Below are 27,644 nucleotides of genomic sequence, written 5' to 3' on the forward strand. Positions count from 1 at the left end.
TGTCTGTTGACAGCCTTCTCGATGACTTTTGCAGGGAAGGGGAGCAGGGAGATAAGCTGGAAGTTCTTGAGGACTTTTGGGTCCACCTTTGCTTTTTTTTAGGAGAGCGTTGATCTCAGCGTGTTTCCAGCTCTCCAGGAAGGTGGCTGACTCGAAGGAGCTGTTGATGATATTCCGTAGTTGGGGTGCAATGACGGAGCTTGCTTTGTTGAGGATGTGGTGAGGGCAGGGGTCAGATGGAGAGCTGGAGTAGACGATTTTCACGATTTCAATGGTGTTGTTGTCGTTGACGGGGGTCCAGGAGAGCAGGAGGTTGGTCAGAGGTGAATCTGTGGTGTTGGTGGTTGCCAGGGGGGTCTGGGTGCTGAAGCTGTTGTGGATGTCTGTAATCTTGCAGTGGAAGTAGAAGGCTAGGGAGTCGCAGAGGTCTTGGGATGGCGGGATGTTGTTGGAGCTGGGGGTCGGAGAGTTCCTTCATGACGTTGAAGAGTTCCTTGTGGCTGTGCGCGTTGTTGTTGATTCAGTCTTAGAAGGCGGTTCTCTTGGTGGTCCGGATGAGGTGGTGTCTGCGGATGGCGTTTTTGAAGGCTGTGTGGTTGTCCGGGGTCTGATCTTGGTGCCACTTTCTTTCGAGATTTCAGCAGGTTTGCTTAGATTCGAGGAGGTTGAAGGAAAACCAGAAGGTCTTTGTCGGTGTGTCTGTTGGAGGGATATAAGAATGAAATTACTCAAAAGACAGGTAAGCACAATAAAGCATTGTAGGAAGTTGGCTCTGTATATACTATTTCAAATTAAGAAATAGTGTGCACAAAGTCCAAGGGTTCCCCTTAGAGGTAAGATAATGGCAAAATTAGATAATTCTAATGCTTTATTTTGTGGTAGTGTGGTCGAGCAGTAGGCTTATCAGAGGGTAGTGTTAAGCATTTGTTGTACACACAGAGCCAATAAATGAGGAACACACACTCAGACTTACTACAGGCGAAAAGGTTTTTATATAGAAAATGTATTTTAGTTTATTTTAAGAACCACAGGTTCAAGATTTTAAGTAAACACATAAAATGCAAGGTACTTCACATAGGTAACTTAGGAACTGTTGAATAAAAGCAATATCATATACAGTCTTTGTTAAAATGGCAATACGCTATTTTCAAAGTGGACACTGTGCAAAAATCAACAGTTTCTGGGGGAAGTAAGTAAAGGTTATTTTGTGAGGTAAGTAAGACACTTACAAATCTCAGTTCCTGTGCATAGGCAGCCCACCGTTGGTGGTTCAAGGCAACTCCAAAGTTATCACACCAGCAGCTCAGGGCCAGTCAGGAGCAGAGGTTAAAGAGGTGCCCAAAACACATGGGCGCCTATGGAGAACAGGGGTGCTCCAGTTCCAGTCTGCCAGCAGGTAAGTACCTGTGTCCTTGGGGGGCAGACCAAGGGGGTTTTGTAGAGCATGGGGGGGGGGGGAGGAGAACACAAGTAGGCACACGAAACACACCCTCAGCAGCACAGGGGCGGCCCGGTGCAGTGTGCAAAGCAGGCGTCTGCTTTCAGATAGGAATCAATGGAGGGACCCGGGAGTAACTAGCGGTGCAGGCAGGCATGGGGGGGCTTCTCGGGACAGCCACCACCTGGGCTAGGCAGAGGGTCGCCTGGGGGTCACTCCTGCGCTGAGGTTCAGTTCCTTTAGATCCTGGGGGCTGCGGGTGCAGTGCTGGTTCCAGGCGTTGGGTCCCTTGTTAAAGGCAGTTGCGGTGAGGGGGAACCTCTGGGTTCTCTCTGCAGGCATCGCTGTGGAGGCTCAGGGGAGTCGTTTCAGGCTACTCACGGGCTCACAGTCGCCGGGGAGTCCTCCCTGTGGTGTTTGTTCTCTGGATCTCGAGCCGGGGCATCGGGTGCAGAGTGAAGTCTCACGCTTCTGGCAGGAAACATGCAGTCTTTGAAAGTTGCTTCTTTGTTGCAAAAAAGTAGCTGGTTTTGAGCAGAGCCTCTGCTCACGGGAGTTTCTTGGTCCTTTAGTCCAGGGCAGTCCTCTGGGGCTTCAGAGGTCGCTGGTCCCTGTCGGATGCGTCACTGGTTGCAGGTTTTTGAAGTTGGAGACAGGCTGGTAGGGCTGGGGCCAAAGCAGTTGTTGTCATCTGTCTTCTCTGCAGGCTTGTAGGTCAGCAGTCCTGGTTTCTTCAGGTTGCAGGAATCTGATTTCCTGGGATCTGGGGTGCCCCTAAATACTAAATTTAGGGGGTGTTTAGTTCTGGGAGGGCAGTAGCCAATGGCTACTGTACTTGAGGGTGGCTACACCCTCTTTGTGCCTCCTCCCTGTGGGGAGGTGGGCACATCCCTAATCCTATAAGATGGATGATTTCTAAAGGCAGGGGTCACCTCAGCTCAGGACACCTTAGGGGCTGTCCTGACTGGTGGGTGACTCCTCCTTGTTTTTCTCATTATCTCCTCCAGCCTTGCCGCCAAAAGTAGGGGCAGTGGCCGGAGGGGCGGGCATCTCCACTAGCTGGGATGCCCTGGGGCGCGGTAACAAAAGGGATGAGCCTTTGAGGCTCACCGCCAGGTGTTACAGTTCCTGCAGGGGGAGGTGAGAAGCACCTCCACCCAGTACAGGATTTGTTCCTGGCCACAGAGTGACAAAGGAACTCTCCCCATGTGGCCAGCAACATGTCTGGTGTGTGGCAGGCTGGCAGAAACTGGTCAGCCTACACTAGAAGTCGGGTAGGTATTCAGGGGGCATCTCTAAGATGCCCTCTGGGTGTATGTTACAATAAATTGCACACTGGCATTAGTGTGCATTTATTGTGCTGAGAAGTTTGATACCAAACTTCCCAGATTTCAGTGCAGCCATTATGGAACTGTAGAGTTCGTGTTTGACAGACTCCCAGACCATATACTCTTATGGCTACCCTGCACTTACAATGTCTAAGGTTTTGCTTAGACACTGTAGGGGCATAGTGCTCATGCACATATTCCCTCACCTGTGGTATAGTGCAACCTGCCTTAGGGCTGTAAGGCCTGCTAGAGGGGTGACTTACCTATGCCAGAGGCAGTGTGAAGTTAGCATGGCACTCTGAGGGGAGTGCCATGCTGACTAAGTCATTTTCTCCCCACCAGCACACACAAGCTGTGAGGCAGTGTGCGTGTGCTGAGTGAAGGGTCCCCAGGGTGGCATAAGACATGCTGCAGCCCTTAGAGACCTTCCCTGGCATCAGTGCCCGTGGTACAAGGGGTACCAGTTACAAGGAACTTATCTGAGTACCAGGGCTGTGCCAATTGTGGAGACAAAGGTACAGTTTAGGGAAAGAACACTGGTGCTGGGGCCTGGTTAGCAGGGTCCCAGCACACTTTCAATCAAAACTTGGCATCAGCAAAGGCAAAAAGTTAGGGGGTAACCACGCCAAGAAGGCATTTCCTTAAAAGCATTCTATGACATTTCTGACAATGCTTTCTGGCAGGAGACAGGAAGGTTTGTTGCCGCTGTGGGCCTTAACACTGTCTGCAGGATCCTTTTCACGAACCACGAAAGGACTTGCTATTACTGGTTTGATGGACCTTGGTGTTGCCTGAAAAGAGTAAAACTATTGTGGATACCCCATTGCTAGTGTGGAGAGATCGAGGAATTGGGCTGTGGGTCTGCTTTCTCTAAAGCACTCTAGGGATGTAACGGCCTTCCCACAAAATAGACGAGGGGTGTCAACTGGCATATCTATAAGTGGCACCTGGACAACACCAGAGAAGCTAGTAAATCTTATCTATGAGGGGTGCTGAAGCACCATGTTAGTACAAACTGCAATACCTAAACAGTCAGTGGTGTCCAGGCCTGACCATATGACATTTGGCCATGTCATGGCTATCCTAAATGGTTGGTGGCAAGTTAGTACAGAATTCATCCAGGACTGATGGTGAAATCTCAGCGACCATGTTTCATAAAGCATGGGTGTACATACACAGGAAGCCGCTTGAGCTGACTGATCTAAGGAAAGGATAGTTGAGGAGAACACTCATTTCACAAATGCCTCATTTCTCTTCAATTTATTATCTGAAGGTGGTCATAGGGAATGCGTCTGCTTTACTTCTGCTAGTGGAAGTCTGAGGATCTGGTATTGCAAATGGCTTGGATGATGTCTGTGCACACTGCAAAACTTCAGTCTGTACATCAGTGGCGACTGCCACTCAACAGGGGTAGCTTTCCTTGGGGGGAGGGAGGAGGGGGGGGGGGTGTTTTTGTCTCCCCTCCGTCCTCCACTTGTTCCCAGGTCCCCAGCATTGTGATTGGTCTAGGTGGCCTGCTTCGCCGCTCAGACTAGGAATGGGAGCCTGGACAGGTTTCCACTCGACTGTGCTATACAGCCGGGTAGCGCACGTCTTTTTGGCCGGCCCAACACAGCCAGCCAAACAGACACACGCATTTTGTGTGCACATAGCCCTCCCTCTGGCCCTCTCCCTCCAGCCCCCTCTTCCAGAAAAAATAAAATGCATTATCACTCCATTTTTCCTTTCCCCAAAATCAAGTGGGGCAACGCTCTTCCGCCTTAGCGGGGGAGCAGCACCTGCTGTAAATTGGTATGTACCTCAATATATGACAATGAAGTCCAGGTTTTCAGCTGCTCGTCAGACCTAAGCAAATGAGGCTGTCTCTTCCCTCAAAAGATCGGGGGAGAGCACAGCATCAGGTCAGTTGACGATTCCAATCCAGTGGCCTTTTGTAGGTCTAAAAAGAAATTGTCATCATATTGTGGTGGAAATGTATTCCCTAATCACCAAAGACTTGCTTGCTTTGGTCCCAGGCCGATCCAAAGAGTTGTTGGAGAACTGGAGGGTGACTCCTACGCAAATGTGCTGCTTTGTCAGAATCAGAGTACACTGGGGTTGTTCCAGTCAGAACTTTGGCAGGACTCGACAATGGTCGAGATGGATTCAATTTGGAGTTGGGCAGAACAATAGGATGGGCATCCTGTAGGAGGCTGGCCTGGCTTATAGTGGGTACCTTGTGGTACTTACACCTTGTACCAGGTCCAGTTATTCCTTATTAGTAGAAGAGAAGTGTTTCTAGCAGCTTAGGCTGATAGAGGTAGCTATAGCAGAGCAGCTTAGGCTGAATTAGGAGACATGCAAAGCTCCTACTATACCACTTATAACGGATAGCACTATAACAAAAGAAAACACAATACTCAGAGTTACTAAAAATAAAGGTACTTTATTTTAGTGACAATATGCCAAAAGTATCTCAGAGGATATACTCCCTTAGGAAGTAAGTATTATACACAAAATATACACACAAACCAAAATCAGGTAAATAAACTGTTAGAAAAGTAGTGCAAATACTGTATAACACAATAGAATGCAATAGGGAAAAATAGGCCTAGGGGCAACACAAACCATATACTCCAAAAGTGGAAGGCGAAAAACGAATGGACCCCAGGCCTAGTGTAGTGTATAGAGGGTCGCTGGGAGTGTAAGAAAACACTAAGGGTGTCCAAGATGCCCCACCCCAAGACCCTGAAAAGTAGAAGTAAAGTTACCCTACTACCCCAGAAAGCCAGTAAAGTCGAGATAGGGGATTCTGCAAAGACAACAACTGACTGCAAAGTACTGAAGACGGATTCCTGGACCTGTAAAGGATGGGGATCAAGTGCAAGAGTCACGCAAGTGTCCAGGGGGGCAGGATCCCACTAAACCCAGGATGAAGGTGCAAAAGGGCTGCCTCTGGGTGGAAGAAGCCGAAGATTCTGCAACAATTGAAGGTGCCAGGAACTTCTCCTTTGGTCAGAAGATGTCCCACGGCGTGCTGGAGGATGCAGAGTTGTTTCCAGGCAGAAAGGCCGCAAACAAGCCTGAAAGAGTCGCGGTTGAAGGTTTTGGGTGCTGCTAGGGCCCAGGAAGGACCAGGAGGTCGCCCCTTGGAGGAGGAGGCAGAGGGGGCGCTCAGCAACACGGACAGCCCACGCAGAAGCAGGCAGCACCCCGCAGAAGCACCTGAACAGGCGTTCAGAAGATCTGAGCACAATGGTCGACTCAGCACAACAAAAGAGGGTCCCAAGACGTCGGAGTCCAACTCAGCGAGTTGGGCAATGCAGGACGGAGTGCTGGGGACCTGGGCTAGGCTGAGTACAAAAGAAGTCTTGCAAAAGTGCATAGAAGCCCTAGCAGCTGCAGTTCATGCAGCACACAGGATTACTGTCTGGCGTGGGGAGGCAAGGACTTACCTCCACCAAATTTGGACAGAAGGGCCACCGGACTGGCGGGGACACTTGGATCCAGCTCCTGTGTTCCAGGGACCATGCACCACTAGGAAACAGTCGAGAAAGCCGGCAGGATGAGGCACTACTATGTTGCTGGTAGTCTTCTTGCTACTTTGTTGCGGTTTTGAAGGCGTCCTGGAGCAGTCAGTGGTCGATCCTTGGCAGAAGTCGAAGAGGGAAGTGCAGAGGAACTCTGGTGAGCTCTTGCACTCGTTATCTGGTGAGATACCCACAGGAGAGACCCTAACTAGCCCTCAGAGAAGGATTGGTTACAGAGAAAGGTAAGCACCTATCAGGAGGGGTCTCAGATGTCACCTGCTGGCACTGGCCACTCAGAGGTGTCCATTGTGCCCTCACACCTCCGCATCCAAGATGGCAGAGGTCTGGGACACACTGGAGGAGCTCTGGGCACCTCCCCTTGGGAGGTGCTGGTTAGGGGAGTGGTCACTCCCCTTTCCTTTCTCCAGTTTCGCGCCAGAGCAGGGCTGGGGGGGAATCCCTGAACCGGTGTAGACTGGTTTATGCAAGGAGGGCACCATCTGTGCCCTTCAAAGCATTTCCAGAGGCCAGGCGAGGCTACTCCTCTTAGGCCCTTCACACCTATTTCCAAAGGGAGAGGGTTTAACGCCATCTCTCAGAGGAAATCCTTTGTTCTGCCATCCTGGGACTGGGCTGCCCAGGCCCCAGGGGGGGCAGAAACCTGTCTGAGGGTTGGCAGCAGCGGTAGCTGCAGAGAAAACCCTGGAAAGTTAGTTTGGCAGTACCCAGGCTCTATGCTGGAGCCCCGGGGATGCATGGAATTGTCCCCCCAATACCAGAATGGTATTGGGGTGACAATTCCATGATCCTAGACATGTTACATGGCCATGTTCGGAGTTACCATTGTGACGCTACATATAGGTATTGACCTATATGTAGTGCACGTGTGTGATTGTGTCCCCACACTCACAAAGTCTGGGGAAATTGCCCTGAACAATGTGGGGGCACCTTGGCTAGTGCCAGGGTGCCCTCACACTAAGTAACTTGGCACCTAACCTTCACTAAGTGAGGGTTTAGACATATCAGTGACTTATAAGATATTTAAGTGCAGTGTAAAATGGCTGTGAAATAACGTGGACGTTATTTCACTCAGGGTGCAAGTGACAGTCCTGTGTAAGAATTGTCTGAGCTCCTTATGGGTGGCAAAAGAAATGCTGCAGCTCATAGGGATCTCCTGGAACCCCAATACCCTGGGTACCTAGGTACCATATACTAGGGAATTATAAGTGTTCCAGTGTGCCAATCAGAATTGGTATAATTAGTCACTAGCCTGCAGTGACAATTTTAGAAAGCAGAGAGCGCATAAACACTGAGGTTCTGGTTAGCAGAGCCTCAGTGATACAGTTAGGCACCACACAGGGAACACATACAGGGCACACTTTATGAGCACTGGGGTCCTGGCTAGCAGGATCCCAGTGACATAGGCAAAACAAACATACATACAAGTAAAAATGGGGGTAACATGCCAGGCAAGATGGTACTTTCCTACACATCCTCCTCTGGTGTCAGTGAGTTCGATGTGGGAACAGATCTGAAGTAGGGTCGGGAGTTGGAACTGAACCTGAAGCCGGTTCAAGAGGCACAGATGGGGCAGAGGACAGATCTGTCAGTGTGAAAACAACTGGAGGCGTCAGCGGATCCGTGGGATTCAAAGGTGCAGCAGAATGAGCCAGCAGGGTGCCAAAGAAGTGCAACATGACTTTTTTGAAAACCTCAAACTGTTGCAACATCACTGATTGCCCTGTCAATATAAGTCACAGGATTGGCTCCTCTGCTGGGAAATCGGCATCGAGGGCCCCTGGCCATCCTCGTGACTTCCCACAGGGAGAGTAGCGAGACTGGGATGAGTCACTCTTGATCTTATGTTTCATTCTGAACTTCAACTTTACCTGAAGATTTGAGCTTCAAAGAACACCTGCCATTGGAGTGGCCTCAAAAGTGGCAAGGGTCCACTCTCTAAACTTCGAGCGGAAACTAGGCTTAAGGGACTTCCTGAAGCTCACAGCAACATTCAGCTTGGGTTTGTGTTCCCTGGTCACCCTTTCGTGCATTACCCATGACTTGGAGTTGTGGCTGGAAGCTGAACACCGGAGACATACCTTGTGGGGCTTTGTCACGGATGTTTGCTTGCAACAGTCTCTAAAAGGCTCATACTCTGTAGTGGACATGTTCTCTTGCACAATGGAAAGAATTTTGAGGACACACTTGTCAGCTAATGAGAAAAATGTAGGGCTAGCTCCAAGTCAACATCTGAAGGTGCAGAAAAAAAGAAAGTGACCTCCGCATACTTGGATGGTACACATATGTGGCTCCAGCAGTCAAGTCAGGGTGGAACAGGGATGAAACAGCCACATGATTGCCCCCCCCCCAACCCAGCTCGAAGGGGCTTTGCTAAAAAATCTGGATCCAGTCGGGCATCATCTGGGGATATTCTAAAGGTGATGAATCTGCAGTTAGAATTATCCATTAGAAATGGAAAAACATATGGGCAAATGCCTTCCCTTACATACAGCACAGTGTACCAAAAGGATTCCACACTTGTACTCCTAATACTCAACATGTGCATGGAGCCCATGAGTGACATCTCAAATAACCTTCGCATTCACTGCCACCAGTAAACGTATGGCACTTAGCATTAGTTCAGGATAAACTCAGTTCAAAGTTTGTTGTTCATCACAAAAATGCAAAAGGCTATCATGAGATCCCTCAATCTACTTGTCTTTAAGGATTTTGTCTCCTGCAGCGCTAGTTTTCCCAAATGGGCATCCTATCAGAATCAACACGTAATGACCAGCACTTTAAAATGTATGTCTGCACTTTACTTCACTTCTTGTCTTCTACTTCGTTTTTAATGTTTGGAGAGGGTTTGCCAATTGTATTTTGAACTGTATATGTACTACTTATGTTTGTGATGCTCTGAAAATAAGTTGCTCACTGTACAGAAAAGGTACCTCAATTGTATGAATATTGTTGCTTTCTTACTCCGAATGTTAAGGACCAGACTTCTTTTTCCACTGACCCTTTCTCACTACACGATCTTGCATTTATATGGCCATATCTAAAATACAAACTTGCATGTTACAACTGTTACATAGCACTCCAAACGCCTTGAGGTCGGTTACGCGATTTATTAAGTTACACGATATATTAAACTTGCAACAAAAAAAAACATAAGTTCCTAAGTTCTGAGGAGGGACAGCAGGACACTACTATACTTAAGTGCAGAATTGAGAAGACTGCTTGAAATCAAGCGCAAAAAAAAAATCACACCTGACCAGACGAAATGTATCATCACTGCAGTTACCAGAGGTAAAAGTACTAAAGGGCAACAAAACACACACCTAAGTGCCATTGAATAGTGTTCAGTTATAAGATTGCAGAAGCGAAGGGGAAATCCTGCTTGATTGATATGAGATAAAGCTACAGGAAAACCTATTCCTAATGTTTTACTGAGAAAAGTAGTAGGGTGTAGTTGTGTGATTTATTGGTTGACCTGTCTGATACAACATTTCCAATGTTGTGAAGTAAGAAGTGGTCAGGTGTACTAAGTGATTTAACAGTCGCAAAGCCTGCCAGATTTCAGGGTTTGCAACTGCTAAATAATTTTTTCCTGTTTACTAGATTCATTTTCGATTTCGAAAAGTTTTTCCAAATTACAAAATGGGTTTGAAAAATGATTACCAATTAACAATTTGGAAGAGGCGTGTTTTGAGCGTGCCTTTCTAACTGTCAAACATTACCATATATATCAATGGTCTGGAACCGTAGGTTGGGGTGTAACTGATTTACAAAGGGGAAGTGGTCCCTTTTAACCCCTTGCCCTCTGGGAATCAGGTGGCCACTTCGTTGAAAGCAGGCAGTGGTCGAAGGGATCAATGCCCACTCTCACTTAAGTTTTTAAAAAATTGAAAACATTTTTTAAGCAGCCTTTAAGGAAATCAGGTAATTTAAATTGTATATCAAATATATATGCAACAAATAAAGAAAATAATGTTTTCATTTCTGAAATGGGATGGCAGGGATGGTGGTTTGCGGTCTCTTGCAGGCCACTATCCCTGTGTTTACAACCAATCATAGGGGGTTGCAAACTGCAGTCTACCTAAAGAATATTAGTCCGGTCATTTTGTCCTCCCCGACCCCAGTACATATGGCTACAAAGCTCTTATATACGGTACTAAACATCATGGATTATCTGACGTACAGTAATTCAAGAACTTTTTGTGTAGTACGATTTCAACGCCAAAACTGTTCTGCAGTAAAACTTTGTTTATTTACATCCTCCTATCCATACATGTACATGAAGCAAAAGCGAAACGTTTGACTTCAACAGCCTTTGACTGCACCGCTTTAATCTTTGGTTGGATTTCTGGGCGACTAGTGAGCAAATTGTATACTTTACATTCTAAAAATATACAGAAATACAAAATTAAGTTGCTCAAGAACGTGTATGACATCGAAGACCACCGAACAATACCTCGAAGCTAAAAATCTATACAGAGGCATGTTAAAACATTGAAAGATGTGATATGTTACATGTTGGTGCAATTCATTTTACAGTAGGCCAAACGATCTTTTTAGAGGGAGTGGGACGAAGGGGGAGAGAGGCTAATGGGAAATATGGAAAACAAGAGACGGATAGCAAACGGCGATGCCCTGATTGACGAAAGGTACTTCAACAATATACTCTGCTACCCAATAAAAACAATAATACGTCAAAATAATGACTCTGAACCAGATGTTTCATATTACAAACTAGTTATAGTCCAATTTACACAGTGTCAGGCGGTTACAGAGGAAAATTAACTTTCTCACTTTGTGATTATGAAGACAGGCCCTCAGTTTTGTACTTAAAACAGGCAATGCAATTTAGAATGTCAATGGACTGTCACGTTGATGCGTTCCTTTTAAAAAGTTTGCAGTTGCACTTCAAAAATAGATGTCCCAGTAGTGGCTGGTGACCAGTGGCGGCCGGCAGCTTTAGGAGGGAGGGGGGTGGGCGGGAAGCACACACACACACATTAACAACACTCATACCATTCAAACACGGACCAAACATTCATTTTAAAACATCACACACACTCATTCTTTCACACACGCACGCCCATTGACAAAACTCATACCATTCAAACATGCACGCACCAAACATTCATTTTAAAAGATCGCACACACTCATTCTTTCACACACACACGCACATCCATTAACAACACTCATAACACTCAAACATGCACGCGCGCATCAAACATTCAATTTAAAACTTCACACACATATACACACACACTTACCTTCAGCCTCCAGGTCCCAGGAGGGTTGGGACTGCTGCCTTCCCTCATTGGGAAGGCAGCAAGCAGTCCCAGCCTCGTCACAGATTGACACTCGCCCTGGGCGCTTCAAGGCTTAAACCTGAAGCGCCCAGGGAGTGTGTCAATTGGTGACGCTTTCCTCGTCACCCAGGGGAGGGCCTCGAGGCACCTTTGCTGAGCCTAGGAGATCACGCCCATAGGAGCTGTGACCTCCTCAGCCCAGCAAAGTTCAGCTCAGGCAGCCAGGAGTGTGCGCAAATCACACAGCCTGACCGACACTTTTCATGAGGGGCAATAGGTGGGGGGGCGTGGCCCCTCCGCCCTAAAGGACAGGCCGCCACTGCTGGTGACACAAAAAAAGCAATGAGGTTAAGTTCAAGAAAGCTGAATTCACGTATGTGCACTGCATTACTTTAATTTGAAAATAAATGATTATGTTTATACTGTGCAACTCTCTACTCCGTAAAATTAAGATAAAATGCAGATTACTATAATGCCTGTAAACTGAGCGCGTTTTGCACAATTATATTCAGGCCTTCATCAAAGCAGTAACCACAGCCTTGGCATTGAGACTCCTTAAATCGCAGTAAGTCTGCCCAGTACCAACAAACACAATGGGCTGGCCGGTGATGTAGGTCATAGAAATCGCAGCACCAACCTGGAGGAGGAACAAACAAGAAAGGCAGGTGAAATGTCTAAGGACGATAAAGGAGTACTAGAATTAGATGGGTTAAGTGATAAACCACTTAACTTCTGTAAATAACCTGAGCCTAAACTAGGGTTAGTGTAGTTGTGCAATACTTGAGAAACATAACCATTCCTTATTCCTTGTTGCGATGGATGAACAAGTTACTTACCATCAGTAACAATCTTTCTAGTGTATACTCTAACTGCAGATTCCTCACCTTTTGAGTAATCCCAAAGCGTCAACCGGTAAGCCTTCAGGGCTGTTCTCTTGTGGGCCACTGAGTGGCCTTGTGTGGCTCCACACTGACCGGGTTCCACTCTGGAAATTACAAGCAGAGCTGCATATATTCACCACCCATGCGTACGGACATCAGTTGCATTCTAGCCTGTCAGCACCCTTAGATGCAGAGCCTATTGGCAAATTGATATTACTAGTGTGCAGATCTCTAGACTGGGACCTTCATAGATGAAAAAAAAAGTCCAGTTCATACAACAGGTAGGCAGTGAGGAATCTGTGGTCAGAGAATCCACCAGAAGAATCATTACTGAAGTCAAGTAACCTGTTCTTCTGGTGGATAATTCGAACTGCAGATTTCTCACCTTGTGAATAGATACTATGACAGGACCCATCTGCCCCACTCTCCCCACCCTTGTGGAGAGCTTGAACTGACTGTGCAAAATGTCCTGCAGGAAAGAGCAAGCAAAATGCCTGCCAGATAGACCTGACTATTGAGGCAGTAGTGTGTTGTAAACTTGTGTACCCAAGCTCACATGGCTACCGACAGATATCCAGGACAAGCAATCCTTGTGCTAGGGCAGCGGCAGCAGCATTGGCCATTGTAGAACGTGCCTGTAAGGCTTCTAGAGGTGCTTTCTCGCCAGTGCATATCAAATCTTTATGCAGAGAACAATCCATCAAGAGATGGTCTGTCCTTGCACTGCTTTTCCCTTCTTTGCTCCCGAAAACCCCACAAAGAGCAGATAGTCTACTTGATGGTTGTTGGTACAATTGATATACAACTCCAAGCTGATTTAGGGACCTACCAATGGAGTCTCTTCCTTTTAAGAAAGGTAAGGAGGAGCAAAGAATGCCGGAAGGGTGACCAATATGAAAAGGAGTAACAACTTACGGTAGAAAGGAACCTTAGGGTCCTCTGTTGTGAGCTTCAAAGCCAGACTCCTTTTTTAAACCTTAATTTATCCTGTCTGCCTTTGGTCCACAGTCAGCATGTCATTATCTTTTGCAGCAGTTGTCAAAATGTCATTTCATCTAAACAATAACTTTGCTGTAATATCAGGTGACAAGTCTGCCACAAGCTATGCGGTATCTACGTTTAAACGTTTGACAGCAAACATGTAAGAACATGCAATCTAAATTGAAATTTTCATCTTGCTAGTTTAGATGGGGTATATCCTCAACTATTGCAAAGTCTCCACTAGATTTTGAGATGTAGACTAAAAGTCAGAGGTCATTCGTATATACAGCCCTTGTAATTTACCACTGAATCTGAGAGGCCTTTCACCAGGTTATCACAAGAGGTCCTGCCTGCCAGAGCATCCATTTGTGTGCCCAGAGTTGATCCAGTGATGAAAGGTGCTCAGCCTAGCTGGTCGTGACTTTTCGTTCCCAGGGTACACTTTCTCCCAGCTGAAGTCTGATAAACCATAAACTGTGGTGAACAGATATGCAGTGCACTATGCCACAAAAACTCTAGAGGCAAGTTAACTATTCCATGCTCTCATAGTGTAGTCCATATAAGTAGCTTGAACGTGATAGGCTGCTGGGAACATTCTTATTATGTTAGAACTGTTCAATTCATTTTTGTTGCTAGGAACATGTATAACTTTGTTCTTACCTATATTCTATGTGGTTATTACTCATGTATTAAGTGACAGGATGAAACTGTTGAAATAAACACTTAAAAATAGAGTTGGATATGAATTACCACAGCACCCCTAGACCCTTAAGGGACTGTAATTAACACAGAAAACGCAAGAATGCTCAGTGGGTTGTGTTAGGCTACAGTAACCTGGACTTCACTACGCGGTGATAGTGCACTGATCTAAGTTCCAGTACATGTGGGTTAAGAATACAAACCTTGTAGACCTGGGCCTGAGCCTCAGGATTCGCAACACAGCGCCACATGTCAGCATTCAGATTGTTTTGGGCATCTGAGTAGTCTTTAAATATGCATACTTAAAAGAACCACTGTTACAAATATACAGAGACGTTTTTAATCATCGAGCACCTCTTACAGACAAAATAAAGGAGCACCTATTTACTGTAAGCCAAGCTTGACTCTTAAAAGGTTATTCCCCCACCTGAGATTTTCTAGGTTTTGAATCTTATGTTTTATTGAATATTAATTAAAATTGTGGCTCCTGCCATGATAGGACTAAATTACAGAGAGTCTGTGACACATCTCCGGAATAAAAACATCCCCACTGTGGGGGCGGGGAGGTCAGTTACACTTGTAATGGCTGCACATGCAGAGTATGCCCCTTGGAACATTTTATTCATGGATGGAGTTTGAGGCTATATATGTTGTCTCAGGGCAATTTGATGCACACAAATCCACAGTACTGCCTGTGGACTATAAGGCAAAGCAGTATCTGAAAATCCCTCTGACTTACCAAGAGCACCAAATTTGGTTTGCTGGTTAGCTATCACACACATGTAAGGTTAGATTGCATCTCTTCAGTAATGAAGGGGCTTCATGGCCTGTTTTAGCTGAATCCATACCATTTTCACATCCTGAAAGCCTGCCAATTGCTGACTCAGTAGGAGTGTTAGATTATACAGTCTACTTCTGCAGAAAGTTCATACAATAAGTACTATTAACCATGAATGCTAGCCTAGTCCTGGTAGAACTAGTAGTACATGGACAGGTGGCAGTAGAGGCAATCAATCCACAGGCAATCAATGCCATCATGGGAAAGATGTTCATGAAGTGTGATTGAACTGCCTTTTGAATTGCTCGCAAGTTCAACAAGCTGGAAGTGATTTACCATCACACAGCACTCCAAAACAAGCATATAATTCGGACTATGTGCCTTACCGCTGAAATGGTGTCACCTGAAGATCATTGTAACACCTGGGGAAGTAAATTCGCAAGCATCTACACAAACACACATGGCACACCCTCATTAGCAATTTCCACAGATGTATTAAAGCAAGTACAAAGTGAGCAATGGGGCTGCATCGGCTCTAGACTTGGGTATGAAATGAATGCACATTTCTCTACAGTTTCCTCAATCATTCTAAACATAATTTGTGGAGAAGCGTCAGCTCTGGCTATAAGCCAGAAGCGTGCAGCGGTTCCTGTTCAAGGTCATGAATGGGAATTACCAAAATACTTTAGGTACGTGGGCCGTTAAACCGCATTTCAAACCTAAGGGTGAGATTGAGAGTCCAGTCATCTAAGTTGGGCAGTGTTGTAGGGGGACAAATGGGAGAACAATAAGTGGTAGGGATTCTGTGGATTCCTACGGATTCCAGAAGTTTCCATCACAGAAATGTAAGAAAAATGCATAATTTTAGCCAAAGTCTGAGGTTTGTGAGGCATTGTGGGTAAGAAAATCTTGTGGCAGTCACACAAGGCACACCACCATGAAATCCCCCGATTATCCAGTTTTGAAAAATGTCTCTGGTTGTTAGGTTTGCACGGGTGGTGTCACAGCACAGCCCTAAATATCGCATCTATCCCTGTTCCTTATCTCTTAAAGATAATTTTCAGAGGGGTTTTGTGTGGTGGTCTCTGGAAGCACCCACACAAATGGGGTAACGTTCTTATTGGAAGATGTGTGGGAACTCGGGTGGTTGGAAATGTGTGGCTCCCTGCAGATTCAAGATGTTTTTCATCACAGAAATGAGTAGAGTGTGTTTTTATTTAAAAGTTGAAGTATACAAGGCCTTCTGCATAGGAAAACCTGGTGAGAGTCATACAGGTTACCCGACCCTGCTTTGCCCTTGGTGTCTTGTTTTTAAAAATGCTAGGTTTGCTAAGATTCTGTAGGTGCTGGATGAGTTAGGGCTTTAAAATTCACAGCCAACCACAGTGCAGGAAAGGGGTCCTTTTTCAGTGGAAAAATGTGATGTGCCTATGTTGGATTTTGGGCCCTTTCCTGTTGCGGGCACTAGACCTACTCACACAAATGAGGCACCTTTTTTTATTCTGAGGTTATGTGGGACTATAGAATAGTACAACATTTACTATTAACAATTGGATGTTGCTGCTTTTGTGCCTTTCAAATGTAAGCAACATTTTGGAAAGATGGCCTCTGAATCGCGTGCTAGTATAAGTACCCACAAATTAAGAGATGTACCAATAACCACAATAAGCTTGTGCCCATTTCAGAAATGCATAGGGTTCCTTACTATCCATTTTTCACCACATATTTCACCATATGAATTGGTCTATACTCTATAAACAATGAAACATCACTGTACGGTGCTGCTCAGTTGTTTGCTCGGGGTCTGCGTACCTTGGGCTCTTGGAGAACCTACAAAACTACAAAAATTATATGTACCCACCACCAGAAGGGTAATGTTATATAGCTTTTGTAAATTGGCTACTGTGACAAAAATATAGAGATTAACTTGTTTTCAAATTTCTTTTTTTTACAACACATTTGTTAGAAAAACCTTGTAGGATCTACAGAAATTACCCCTTGCTGAATTCAGAATTGTATCTACTTTTCAAAAGCCTACAGTTTTCCAGGCACACCCTTGGGCTTTACACTGGTTTCAACCACAGGGAACAGAGGTAGAGCGAAACAGAAGAATAAGTTACTTACCTTCGGTAACGCTTTTTCTGGTGGATACAGTAACTACCTGTGGATTCCTCACAAAAGGAATTCTCCCCTCGCGCCAGCCTTCGACTGAAATTTCTTCTAGCTCTGCACGTGACGATGACGTCACAATCGCCCGACTCCACATGACGTCATCCAGGCAATAAGAAGCCCTCGTCGATGTGCAGACGTCAGTTTTCACAATTTTTTACGTGCCCTAGAGGCGAACAGGTTAACCTAAAGAGCACACATTCATCCAGAATAGATGAAAATAAAACATTTAATATAAAACTCAATATAAATCACAGGTATGAATGCTCAATTCGAGATAGAAGTAAATATATATATGTATAATTCCAGTGCAAAATGTCCTTTTCAGTATCTTAATTTTCAAAGGAAAAGTATATACAATGAATACAACTATATGCATGAAAAAAGCTATATACATATATACCTATATACAAGATCAAGGATGCGCACCCAAAGAGATCTTGGTTTGACCAGTCAGGCAACGGGGAGGTGGGTGGGACCGTGAGGAATCCACAGGTAGTTACTGTATCCACCAGAAAAAGCATTACCGAAGGTAAGTAACTTATTCTTCTGATGGATACACCTACCTGTGGATTCCTCACCAAAAGAATAGAGTCCCCAAGCAGTATAACCTCCGGTGGTGGGTGCCCGAATGGTCAAACCAAGAAATCCTGCAGCACTGAGCGAGCAAAATGGCCATCCCTCCTGACCTCAGAGTCCAAACAGTAATGCTTGGCAAAAGTATGGAGGGATGCCCAGGTCGCTGCCCTGCAGATGTCAGCCACAGGAACACCTCTAGCCAAAGCTGATGAAGCCGCTTTAGCCCTGGTGGAATGGGCACGAAGCCCCACAGGTGGATCTCTCTTCGCCAAAGAATAGCAGATCTTAATACACAGAATGACCCACTTGGATAGCATTCTCTTGTGGACCGCTTTACCTTTCCTCTTCCCCACGTATCCAACGAAGAGCTGTTCATCCTGTCTGAACTCTTTCGTCCTGGCGACGTAGAAGCTCAGTGCTCTTCGTGGATCCAGCCGGTGGAGCCTCTCTTCCTCCTTGGATGGGTGAGGTGGAGGGTAAAAGGAAGAGAGCGTAATTGACTGCCCCAGGTGACTGCCCCAGGTGAAAGGGTGTAACCACCTTCGGAAGGAAAGCCGCCTTGGTCCTCAACACCATTTTGTCCTTGAAGAAGGAGAGGAATGGGGTTTCTACAGTTAGAGCCTGAAGCTCACTAACCCTTTTGGCAGATGTTATTGCCACCAGGAAAACAGTTTTAAATACTAGGAATCGTAAAGAACAAGAGTGCATGGGTTCAAACGGGGCCCCCATAAGAAAAGTTAGAACCACATTAAGGTCCCACTGAGGCATAACGAATGGCGTTGGCGGATACTTATTAGTAAGTTCCTTTAGAAACTTTAAAACAATTGGTGACTTAAAGAAGGATGGTTGATCAGGAAGGCACAGAAAAGCAGATAGTGCAGACAGATAACCCTTAACAGTGGCAACTGAAAAACCTTTCTGTGCTAAATAGAGTGCAAATGACAAAATGTCAGATAAACCAGCTTTTAAAGGATCTAAACTATTCTCTCCACACCAGCTTGTAAACTTAGCCCAACGATTCGCATAGATTGACTTGGTGGAGTGTCGCCTGGCCGAAAGAATAACTTCCACCACATCTGGATGGAGAGAAAAGGAACTCAGATTGCCCCGTTGGCATGAAGATGCAGGCTCTGGAGGTGGGGGTGTAGAATCTGCCCCTGCGACTGCGAGAGGAGGTCCACCCTGCAAGGGAGACGGAGCGGAGGGCACTGAGAGAGTTGGAATAGGTCCGAATACCACACCCTTCTCGGCCAATCCGGAGCTATTAAGATGACTTGAGCTCGGTCTTGGCGGATTTTCCTGAGAACTCGAGGAATCAAGGGTATGGGGGGGAAACGCGTAAAGCAACTGACCCTTCCAGGACATCTGAAACGCGTCCCCCAAAGCTCCTTGCACTGGATACTGGAGGCTGCAAAATAGTGGGCACTGCGCATTCTCTTGAGTTGCAAACAGATCTATTTGTGGATATCCCCACATCCGAAAGATATACAAAACTAGATCTGGATGAAGACGCCACTCGTGGTCGACCGAACTGCGTCGACTGAGAACGTCTGCACGCACATTCAGGACTCCGGCCAAATGATGTGCAATCAAGCAGATCTTGTAGTCCTGAAGCCAGGACCAGAGCCGAAGAGCTTCTCTGCAGAGAAGATACGACCCCACTCCTCCCTGTTTGTTTATATACCACATTGCGGTCGTGTTGTCCGTTAGAACCTGGACTGACTGACCGCGAATGGAAGGGAGGAAGGCCTTGAGTGCCAGCCGTACTGCCCGCAATTCTAACAGATTGATGTGTAATTTCTGTTCTACTGGAGACCAAAGGCCTTTGATCTCCAGGTCCCCCAGATGAGCTCCCCACCCTAGAGTGGAAGCATCTGTCACCACTGAGGCCACTGGTGGGGGTAGCGAGAAGGGCCTTCCTTGAGACAGGTTGTCGACCGCTGCCCACCATTGAAGATCCACTGCAGTGTCTCTGGAGATCTTTATCGAGTCCTCGAGATCCCCTTTGTGCTGAAACCACTGCCTGCGGACGCACCACTGGAGAGCCCTCATGTGCCAGCGTGCATGAGTGACCAACAGTATGCAAGAAGCAAACAGACCGAGCAGACGAAGGACTTTGAGGATTGGAACTACCGCTCCATTTCGAAACATTGGAATCAAAGCCTGTATGTCCTGAACCCGCTGTGGCGGAGGAAAGGCCCGATTCAATATCGTGTCCAATACTGCCCCTATGAACAGGAGGCGTTGAGAGGGCTCCAGGTGAGACTTGGGTGCATTGACTGAAAACCCCAGGTCGTACAACAATTGAGTCGTCGACTGGAGATGGCACCGCACGAGCTCTGGAGTAGTGCCTTTGATCAACCAATCGTCCAGATAGGGAAACACAGCGATCCCCTTTCTTCTGAGCTCTGCCGCTACCACCTTCATGAAGACTCGAGGTGCTGAAGTAAGACCAAACGGGAGGACCGCAAACTGATAATGTTGTGACCCCACCACAAAACGGAGATACTTCCTGTGCGATCTGAGGATCGGAATATGAAAATACGCATCCTGCAAATCGACCGACACCATCCAGTCCCCTTCGTTCAACGCCAAAAGAACCTTTGAGAGGGTCAGCATTTTGAACTTTTCCTGTTTGAGGAACCAATTAAAAATCCTCAAGTCTAAAATCGGTCTTAGCCGACCATCCTTTTTGGGAATCAGAAAGTATCTTGAATAGCACCCCTGACCCCTCTCTTGCTCGGGAACCAACTCTATTACACCTTTTTGTAATAGGGATAATACCTCCTGCTGTAACAGGAGAAGATGATCTTCCTAACAGAAGGATGGGCGGGGAGGGAGGGTGGGAGGAAATTCTCGAAAGGGAAGAGCGTACCCCTTCTTCACAATGTCGATGACCCAGGAGTCTGATGTTATGACCTCCCACATTGGAAGAAAAAGGGAAAGTCTCCCCCCTACTGGAGACAAATGGACAGGGAATGGCAGAGGACTACGGCTGCTTTCCTTGCTGCACCCCTCCCGAGGAAGAGGCAGAGTGCTGCAAGGTGGCTCCTCTCGTACGGACTCTGCCCCTGAAGGATCTGTAAGGCAGGGTAGAAGCAGTTTGTTGTGGTCCTTGCAGTCTTCCTCGAAAGGAACCACGACCAAAACCTTTAAATCTGCGAAAGCCTCTAAAGGTGGATGAGGCCGACTTCTGGAGTCCCAAGGTTCTAGCTGTTGCTCTGCTCTCTTTAAAGCGTTCTAAGGCAGAGTCAGCCTTAGAACCCAAGAGCCTTTCCCCATCAAACGGGAGATCAAGGAGCGTAGCCTGAACGTCCGTTGAGAAGCCAGATGATCTGAGCCAAGACTGCCTTCTAGAGACTATGGTCGTGCCCATAGCCCTAGCAACCGAGTCCAAAGTGTCCAAACCAGACTGGATGACTTGCGTCGCAGCCACCTGAGCATCCAAAAAGAGTTGCAGCATCTCCTGTGATACATTAGGCTGGCCCTTTGCCTCTTCCATAAGGGCATGTATGTAACGTCCCAGTATACATGTGGCGTTCGAAGATTTCAGGGCCATACTGCACGATGAAAAAGTCTTTTTTAGCACTATGGTCCATCTTTTTCGACTCTCTATCAGCAGGAACCCCAGGAAACGAGCCAGGAGAGGATCTGGAGGAACATGATGCTTGGACCACAAGGCTCTCCGGAGTTGGTTGCCTGGAGAGAAACACCGGATCCCCAGGCGCCGTCCTGTAACGCCGAGCCACCGCCCTGTTGACTGCAGCGGTGGATACAGGCTTCATCCAAATATCCTTTATAGGGTCCAGCAGAGCCTCATTGAATGGAAGAAGAGGCTCAGCAGAAGCAGATGTTGGATGGAGAACCTCAGTCAACAAATTTCTCTTAACCTCCGCGGTGGGAAGAGTAATATCCAAAAAGTCCGCAGCTTTACGAATGACCTTATGGAACGTAGCTGCCTCCTCTGTGATCTCCCCAGGAGAAGCTAGATCCGACTCCGGGGTAGTGTCCAGGCCGCTAGCTGAGTCTAGACCCTGGAAGTCACCTGAGGGCTCAACAATTTCTCCTTTCTCCAGGTGTTGCCTTGCGTACTCTTCTTCCAAAAGACGGAGGGCCAGACGCCTTGATCTAAGTCTGGACTCCAAGCCTGGAGTCGACAAGGCGTCAGCCGACGCCGAAGACCTCCATCGGCGCCGAGCCTCGGATCCGTCCGAAGCCGGAGGCTCCGGCTCCACAGCGATCCTAGATGTCGATGGGATCCGAGGCGAATCCACCGGCGCCGTAACAGGTGTAGCCATCCAGGCCGACATCGTAGGCATCGGCGCCGCTTCAGACGCAGTAGGCATAAAAGGGGTGAACGGCGCCGACTTGAAAGACGCCGGAACACCCAAATCGTTGGCCAAAGGACCAGACGGACCTGCGTGACTTCCACCCGGCGCCATGGAAGCAAAGATGTTAAACATAGCGTTCAAAAACGCTGCAGGATCCGATCCCGGAGTCGGGAAAGCCGGGTACTGTTGTTGCTGCACCGGTGCCGGTAAAGCTGCCGAAGAGGGTCCGGGTAAACTCCTGGCCAGGAGAACCTTCAGGCCTCTGGAGAGGCTCGACCTCAAAGACCGACCCGGGTGACGTCGGGGTCATCGTCGGAGGAGGGGTGACTGTCGGGCTTATCTCACACGTCGGACGATGCCGAGCCGACGGAGAAGCCGATCTAGACCTGGACCGACCCTTGCTCGATCGGCGCCGAGATCCATGACGGCGCAGAGAGCCACTATGATGGTGGCGAGACCTCGAGGATCTCGACGAAGACTCCCTCCTATGACGCCTCTCTTTCTTCTTCTTGGATCGAGCCAAGAATAACTTCGCCTCTCTTTCTTTGAGCGCCTTAGGGTTCATGCGCTGGCACGAACCGCACACCTCGACCTCATGATCTGAACAAAGGCACCAGAGGCAGTTATCGTGGGGGTCGGTAACCGACATCTGACCCCCGCATTGGTTACAAGGTTTAAAGCCGGATTTTCTAGGCTGCGACATTGTAAACGACAGTTGGTAACAGTAGCTCCCTGTAAGCCTCGAAGAAACACCCGTTATTCGGGCAAGGAAAAAAGGGAACTGACGTCTGCACGTCGACGAGGGCTTCTTATTGCCTGGATGACGTCATGTGGAGTCGGGCGATTGTGCTGTCATCGTCGACGTGCAGAGCTAGAAGAAATTTCCGTCGAAGGCTGGCGCGAGGGGAGAATTCTTTTGGTGAGGAATCTACAGGTAGGTGTATCCATCAGAAAGGGAAACTTTTGCTGTGGTCTGGGCACTGAAAAGGCTAAGACCATACTTGTTTGGGACTCACTTGCGGGTTCAGACAGACCACAGGCCCCTCAGATGGGTAATGCAGGTGAGAGGTGAGAATCCGCAACTGAAAGGTGGTTCATCTCCCTACAGGGAATGGACTTTACGGTGGAACACCGCTCTGGAACAGAACATGCCAATGCTGCTGGCCTGTCCAGGCCATCTAAGTGATGAAAACTCCTGAGGGGTTAGATAGTCTCCCCACTGACCAGTTATAAAGTGCAAGTGTTCTCTGTCTAAATTGTATTGGTAATTGGTTTATCCATGATAGGCATATTTGATTTCCTAGTAAGTCCTTAGTATAGTGCACCAAGTGTGCCCAGGGCCTGTGAATCAAATGCTACTAGTGGGCCTGCAACACTGACAGGTCCACCCACATGGTTAGGCCTGTAAACATGCATCAGACCTGCCACTACAGTGTCTGTGTGGGCAGTTTTAAACTGCCATTTCGACCTGGCAAGTGCACCCACTTGCCTGGCCCACACCTTCCCTTTTATTACTTATTAGTCACCCCTAAGGTAACCCCAAGGGGGTCCCATGGGCAGGGTGCAGTGTATTCAAAAAGTAGTACATGTACTGGTGTTTTTACATATCTTGATACTGAAACACTGCTAAATTCATTTTTCACTATTGCAAGGCCTATCTCTCCCACAGAGTAACATGGGGACTGCCTTGAAATATCTTAAGTGTAATTTCCCATTTGGAGAGGATAGAGATTGGAGTTTGGGGTCTCTGAACTCAAAATTTTAAATACATGTTTTGTGGAAGTTGGTTTTTGAATTTTAAGTTTGAAAATGCCACTTTTAGAAAGAGGGCATTTTCATGCTTAACCATTCTGATCCTCTACCTGTCTGTGGAATACACGTCAGGGTCAGGAAGACAGCTGGGCTGTTTGTGTATTCACTATAGACAGTCACACAAAGGGAGCCTAGGTGTGCCTTGCGTGCGTACCCTGATGGCCCATCACCAGGCTGATGGTGCTTCCTGAGCTAGAGTGGTGGGAGGAGCTGACACCTGCACCTGAATACGGCTGTGCCTGTCCTCACACAAAGCAGTCTCCAACCCCCCCCGGAGAGTGTATAGGGCCAGAGCAGGGAAAGGCAGGGTCCTGTGTACTACAAAGACTTCTCTTTGAAGTTTGCCTACTTCAAAGACAGAAATGGATATAAGTACTGGGCCACTGACACCACAAAGTTAGAACACTTATGGACTAAGGACGTTCTGCTAGGAAGAAGAGCTAGCTGGATGCTGTAGGAAGGAATGCCACTCTGCTTGTTGCTTTGTTGTGCTGGCCTGCTGCATCTGTCCTGGAAGGATAAGTTACTTACCTGTAAATCCTAGTTCTCTTCCAGGGGTATCCTCATCAAAGTCATAAACATTGAATATTCCCGCCCTTGTGCGGGGACCCCGGAGCATATATAAAATACACACATATAAAGTATGAAATATGCACGAAAAATATATATAGCATTTTTAGTAGACAAATTTTCATACTAAACTCATATATACATGTGTAAAACAGCGATGCAGACTATAATCATAAACAGGCTAAAATGCTTTATTTCTATGGAGTTTTTTTCAGCAGTAGTAATCATCAGAGAAAAAAGATAAAAAACTCCATTGAAAAACACTAGAGCATTCTTAGCCAATAGGCTGCATGCAGGTTAACACAGGAGAACCATAAAAACTTTGGCACCGTGCCTTTAAGACCCTGAGCACCTCTAGTATCCCACCATGCCTCAGGGGTGAAGGAGAGTTGACAGTTGGTTCACAGTTAGGTCAGTACTTTTTTACGGTGACAATCTGTGTAGCCGATTCGAAAGATAGTCTGTACTGCACTTCTAGGAGACGTGCGTCAGGGGAGGAGGGTGGGTTGTTTATGACTTTGATGAGGATACCCCTGGAAGAGAACTAGGATTTACAGGTAAGTAACTTATCCTTCTCTTCCAGGGGATCCTCATCAATAGTCATAAACATTGAATAGATTAGCAAGCCCATCCCTAAACTCTGCGGACTGTCCAATAGAAGTGCAGGAATAGATATGTATCATGCAAACAAATTTCTCAGAGAGGCTTGCCCCACTTGGGCGTCTGCTCTTGCATCTGAGTCCAAACAGTAATGTCTAGTAAATGTATGTACAGACTTCCATGTAGCAGCCTTACAAATTTCCGATATTGGAACATTGTTAAGGAGGGCAGCAGTAGCCGCTTTTCCCCTTGTGGAATGCGCTTTAGGTCTAGCAAGCAGTTGTTTGTTAGCCAACTGGTAAGCATTAACAATACAAGAAACTATCCATCTTGATATTGTTCGTTTAGATGCTGCGTCTCCTGTCCTTAAATGACCATAATTTACAAACAAGTGGTTGGAATGTCTAATCAATTTTGTTTTATCCAAATAAAATTTTAGCACTCTTTTCAGATCTAGGGAGTGCAACGCTTTCTCCGCCGGAGTCTCCGGATTGGGGAAGAAAGTCGGTAGAGAAATAGTCTGATTGATGTGGAATTCTGACACCACCTTCGGTAGGAATGATGGGTGAGTTCGCAGAACCACTCTATTGTCGTGAAAGACTGTGTACGGTTCTTTGGAAGACAAAGCCTGAATTTCACTGACCCTCCTCGCGGAAGTAATGGCTACCAAAAAAGCCGTCTTCCACGTAAGGTGTTGCAAAGAGGCTTTGTGTATAGGTTCGAAAGGAGGGCCCATAAGTTTTGACAGTACTATGTTCAGTTCCCATGGAGGGGAGGGTTTCCGAATGGGCGGAAAAACTTTTTTCAAACTTTCTAAGAAATCCTTGACTACTGGTTTCGTAAAGAAGGATTCCTGAGAAGGTGACTTACGATAGGCTGTAATGGCAGACAAATGTACCTTAATAGATGATACCTGCAGACCTGACTTTGCCAGATGGAGTAAGTAAGACAATACGACGTCCTCCTGAGCCCATATGGGATTCTGACCTTGCTGACAGCACCATATGTAGAACCTCTTCCACTTAAATGCGTAAGAACGCCGCGTGGAAGGTCGTCTGGACTCTTTCAAGATGTTCTTGCACTCCTGCGAGAGCCCTAGGTGCCCATACTGCAGGAATTCAGGAGCCATGCTGTCAAGCTCAGAGTGGGTAGGTTGGGATGCAGAACCCTGCCCTCCATCCTGCTCAGAAGATCCGGTCTGCACGGCAGCCTCCTGTGAGGTTGTTCCAATAGGTCGAGGAGATCTGTGTACCAGAATTGACGGGGCCATTGCGGAGCTATGAGAATCATTCTGGTGCTGGATCTGTAAAGTTTGTTGATCACTGCCGGTATGAGGGGGATCGGTGGAAAAGCGTAGAGAAATATCCCTGACCAGTCGATCAACAGGGCATTCCCTCGAGATCCCGGACGGTAGAACCTGGATGCGAAGTCTGGGCATTTCTTGTTTACCTCGTCTGTGAAGAGATCCAATTGAGGTCGACCCCATTGAGCGAAGATGTCTTCGACGACTTCGCCGTGTAGGACCCAATCGTGGGCGTCCTCTAGGTGTCTGCTCAGGAAATCTGCTTCCACGTTTTGTTGATCTGGTAGGTGAACCGCTGTAAGCGACATTCCTCTGGCCAGGAGCCAATGCCAGATAGTTTGGGACTCCCGAGATAGGGGTAGGGATCTCGTTCCCCCGTCTGTTCAAATAATACATTGTGGTTGTATTGTCCGTTTGTATTAGGAGAGATTTCCCCTGAATCGCTGGAGCAAAAGACTTGAGGGCCAGATGGACCGCTCTGAGCTCCAGCAGATTGATGTGGTACTTTCTTTCGTTGTCGGACCACAGGCCCTGAGCTTGAAGGGGACCTAGATGAGCCCCCCATCCCTGAAGAGACGCATCCGTTACCAGAGTGTCGGATGGAATTACCTGGTGAAACGGAGCCCCTACTGACAAGTGAGGTCTGTGCATCCACCATTGCAATGACTGACGTGCTGCTATCGGCAGCCGCACTCTGTCCTCCCAGCGACCTGTCCTTTGGCTCCAGTTGTTCTCCAACGCTTCTTGGAGGGGCCTCATATGCAGCCTGGCATTTGGAACAATGAAAATGCATGATGCCATGGAGCCCAGCAGAGATGTCACCTGACGGGCCGTAGGTGCGTCGGATTTTAACAGGTCTTGACACTTTTTCTTTATTGATAATAGTCGTTCCTCCGAAGGATACACTCTTTGGAGCTCTGTGTTTAGTATAGCTCCCAGGTAGTGGAGGTTCTGTGTTGGAATCAAGGTGGACTTTTGGTAGTTGACTTGAAGACCTAGAGACTCGAAAACCTTGAGCACGATGTCCCGATGGGTTTTTGCCTGATCCAGAGAGGAGGCTTTCAGTAGCCAGTCGTCTAGGTATGGATAGATGAAGATTTTTTGTTTTCGAAGATGTGCCGCTACCACTGCCACACATTTCGAGAAGACGCGGGGGCAGATCTCAGGCCGAATGGTAGCACTTTAAACTGATAGTGCTGTGAGGCTATCTGGAAGCGCAGGAATTTCCGATGTTTGGGAATTATCGGGATGTGAAAGTATGCATCCTGCAGGTCGATAGAGCACATCCAGTCTCCCTGATGTAGCTGAGGGAAAATCTGGTGAAGAGCCAGCATCCTGAACTTT

General features: G+C 47.1%; 1 protein-coding gene across 1 annotated transcript in view; it reads right to left on the reverse strand.

Moving 5' to 3' along the window:
* Window positions 1-10,521: 10,521 nt before the first annotated feature.
* Window positions 10,522-27,644, reverse strand: part of SRPRA (SRP receptor subunit alpha) — a 704,571-nt gene continuing 687,448 nt past the window's right edge. Inside the window, exon 14 of the mRNA XM_069224516.1 lies at window positions 10,522-12,234. Within this exon, the coding sequence (XP_069080617.1) occupies window positions 12,106-12,234 (129 nt within the window). The 3' untranslated portion in view covers window positions 10,522-12,105. The remainder of the gene's footprint in view (window positions 12,235-27,644) is intronic.

Source organism: Pleurodeles waltl, chromosome 3_1 (genome assembly GCF_031143425.1).
Source record: "Pleurodeles waltl isolate 20211129_DDA chromosome 3_1, aPleWal1.hap1.20221129, whole genome shotgun sequence".
Taxonomy (NCBI): Eukaryota; Metazoa; Chordata; class Amphibia; order Caudata; family Salamandridae; genus Pleurodeles; species Pleurodeles waltl.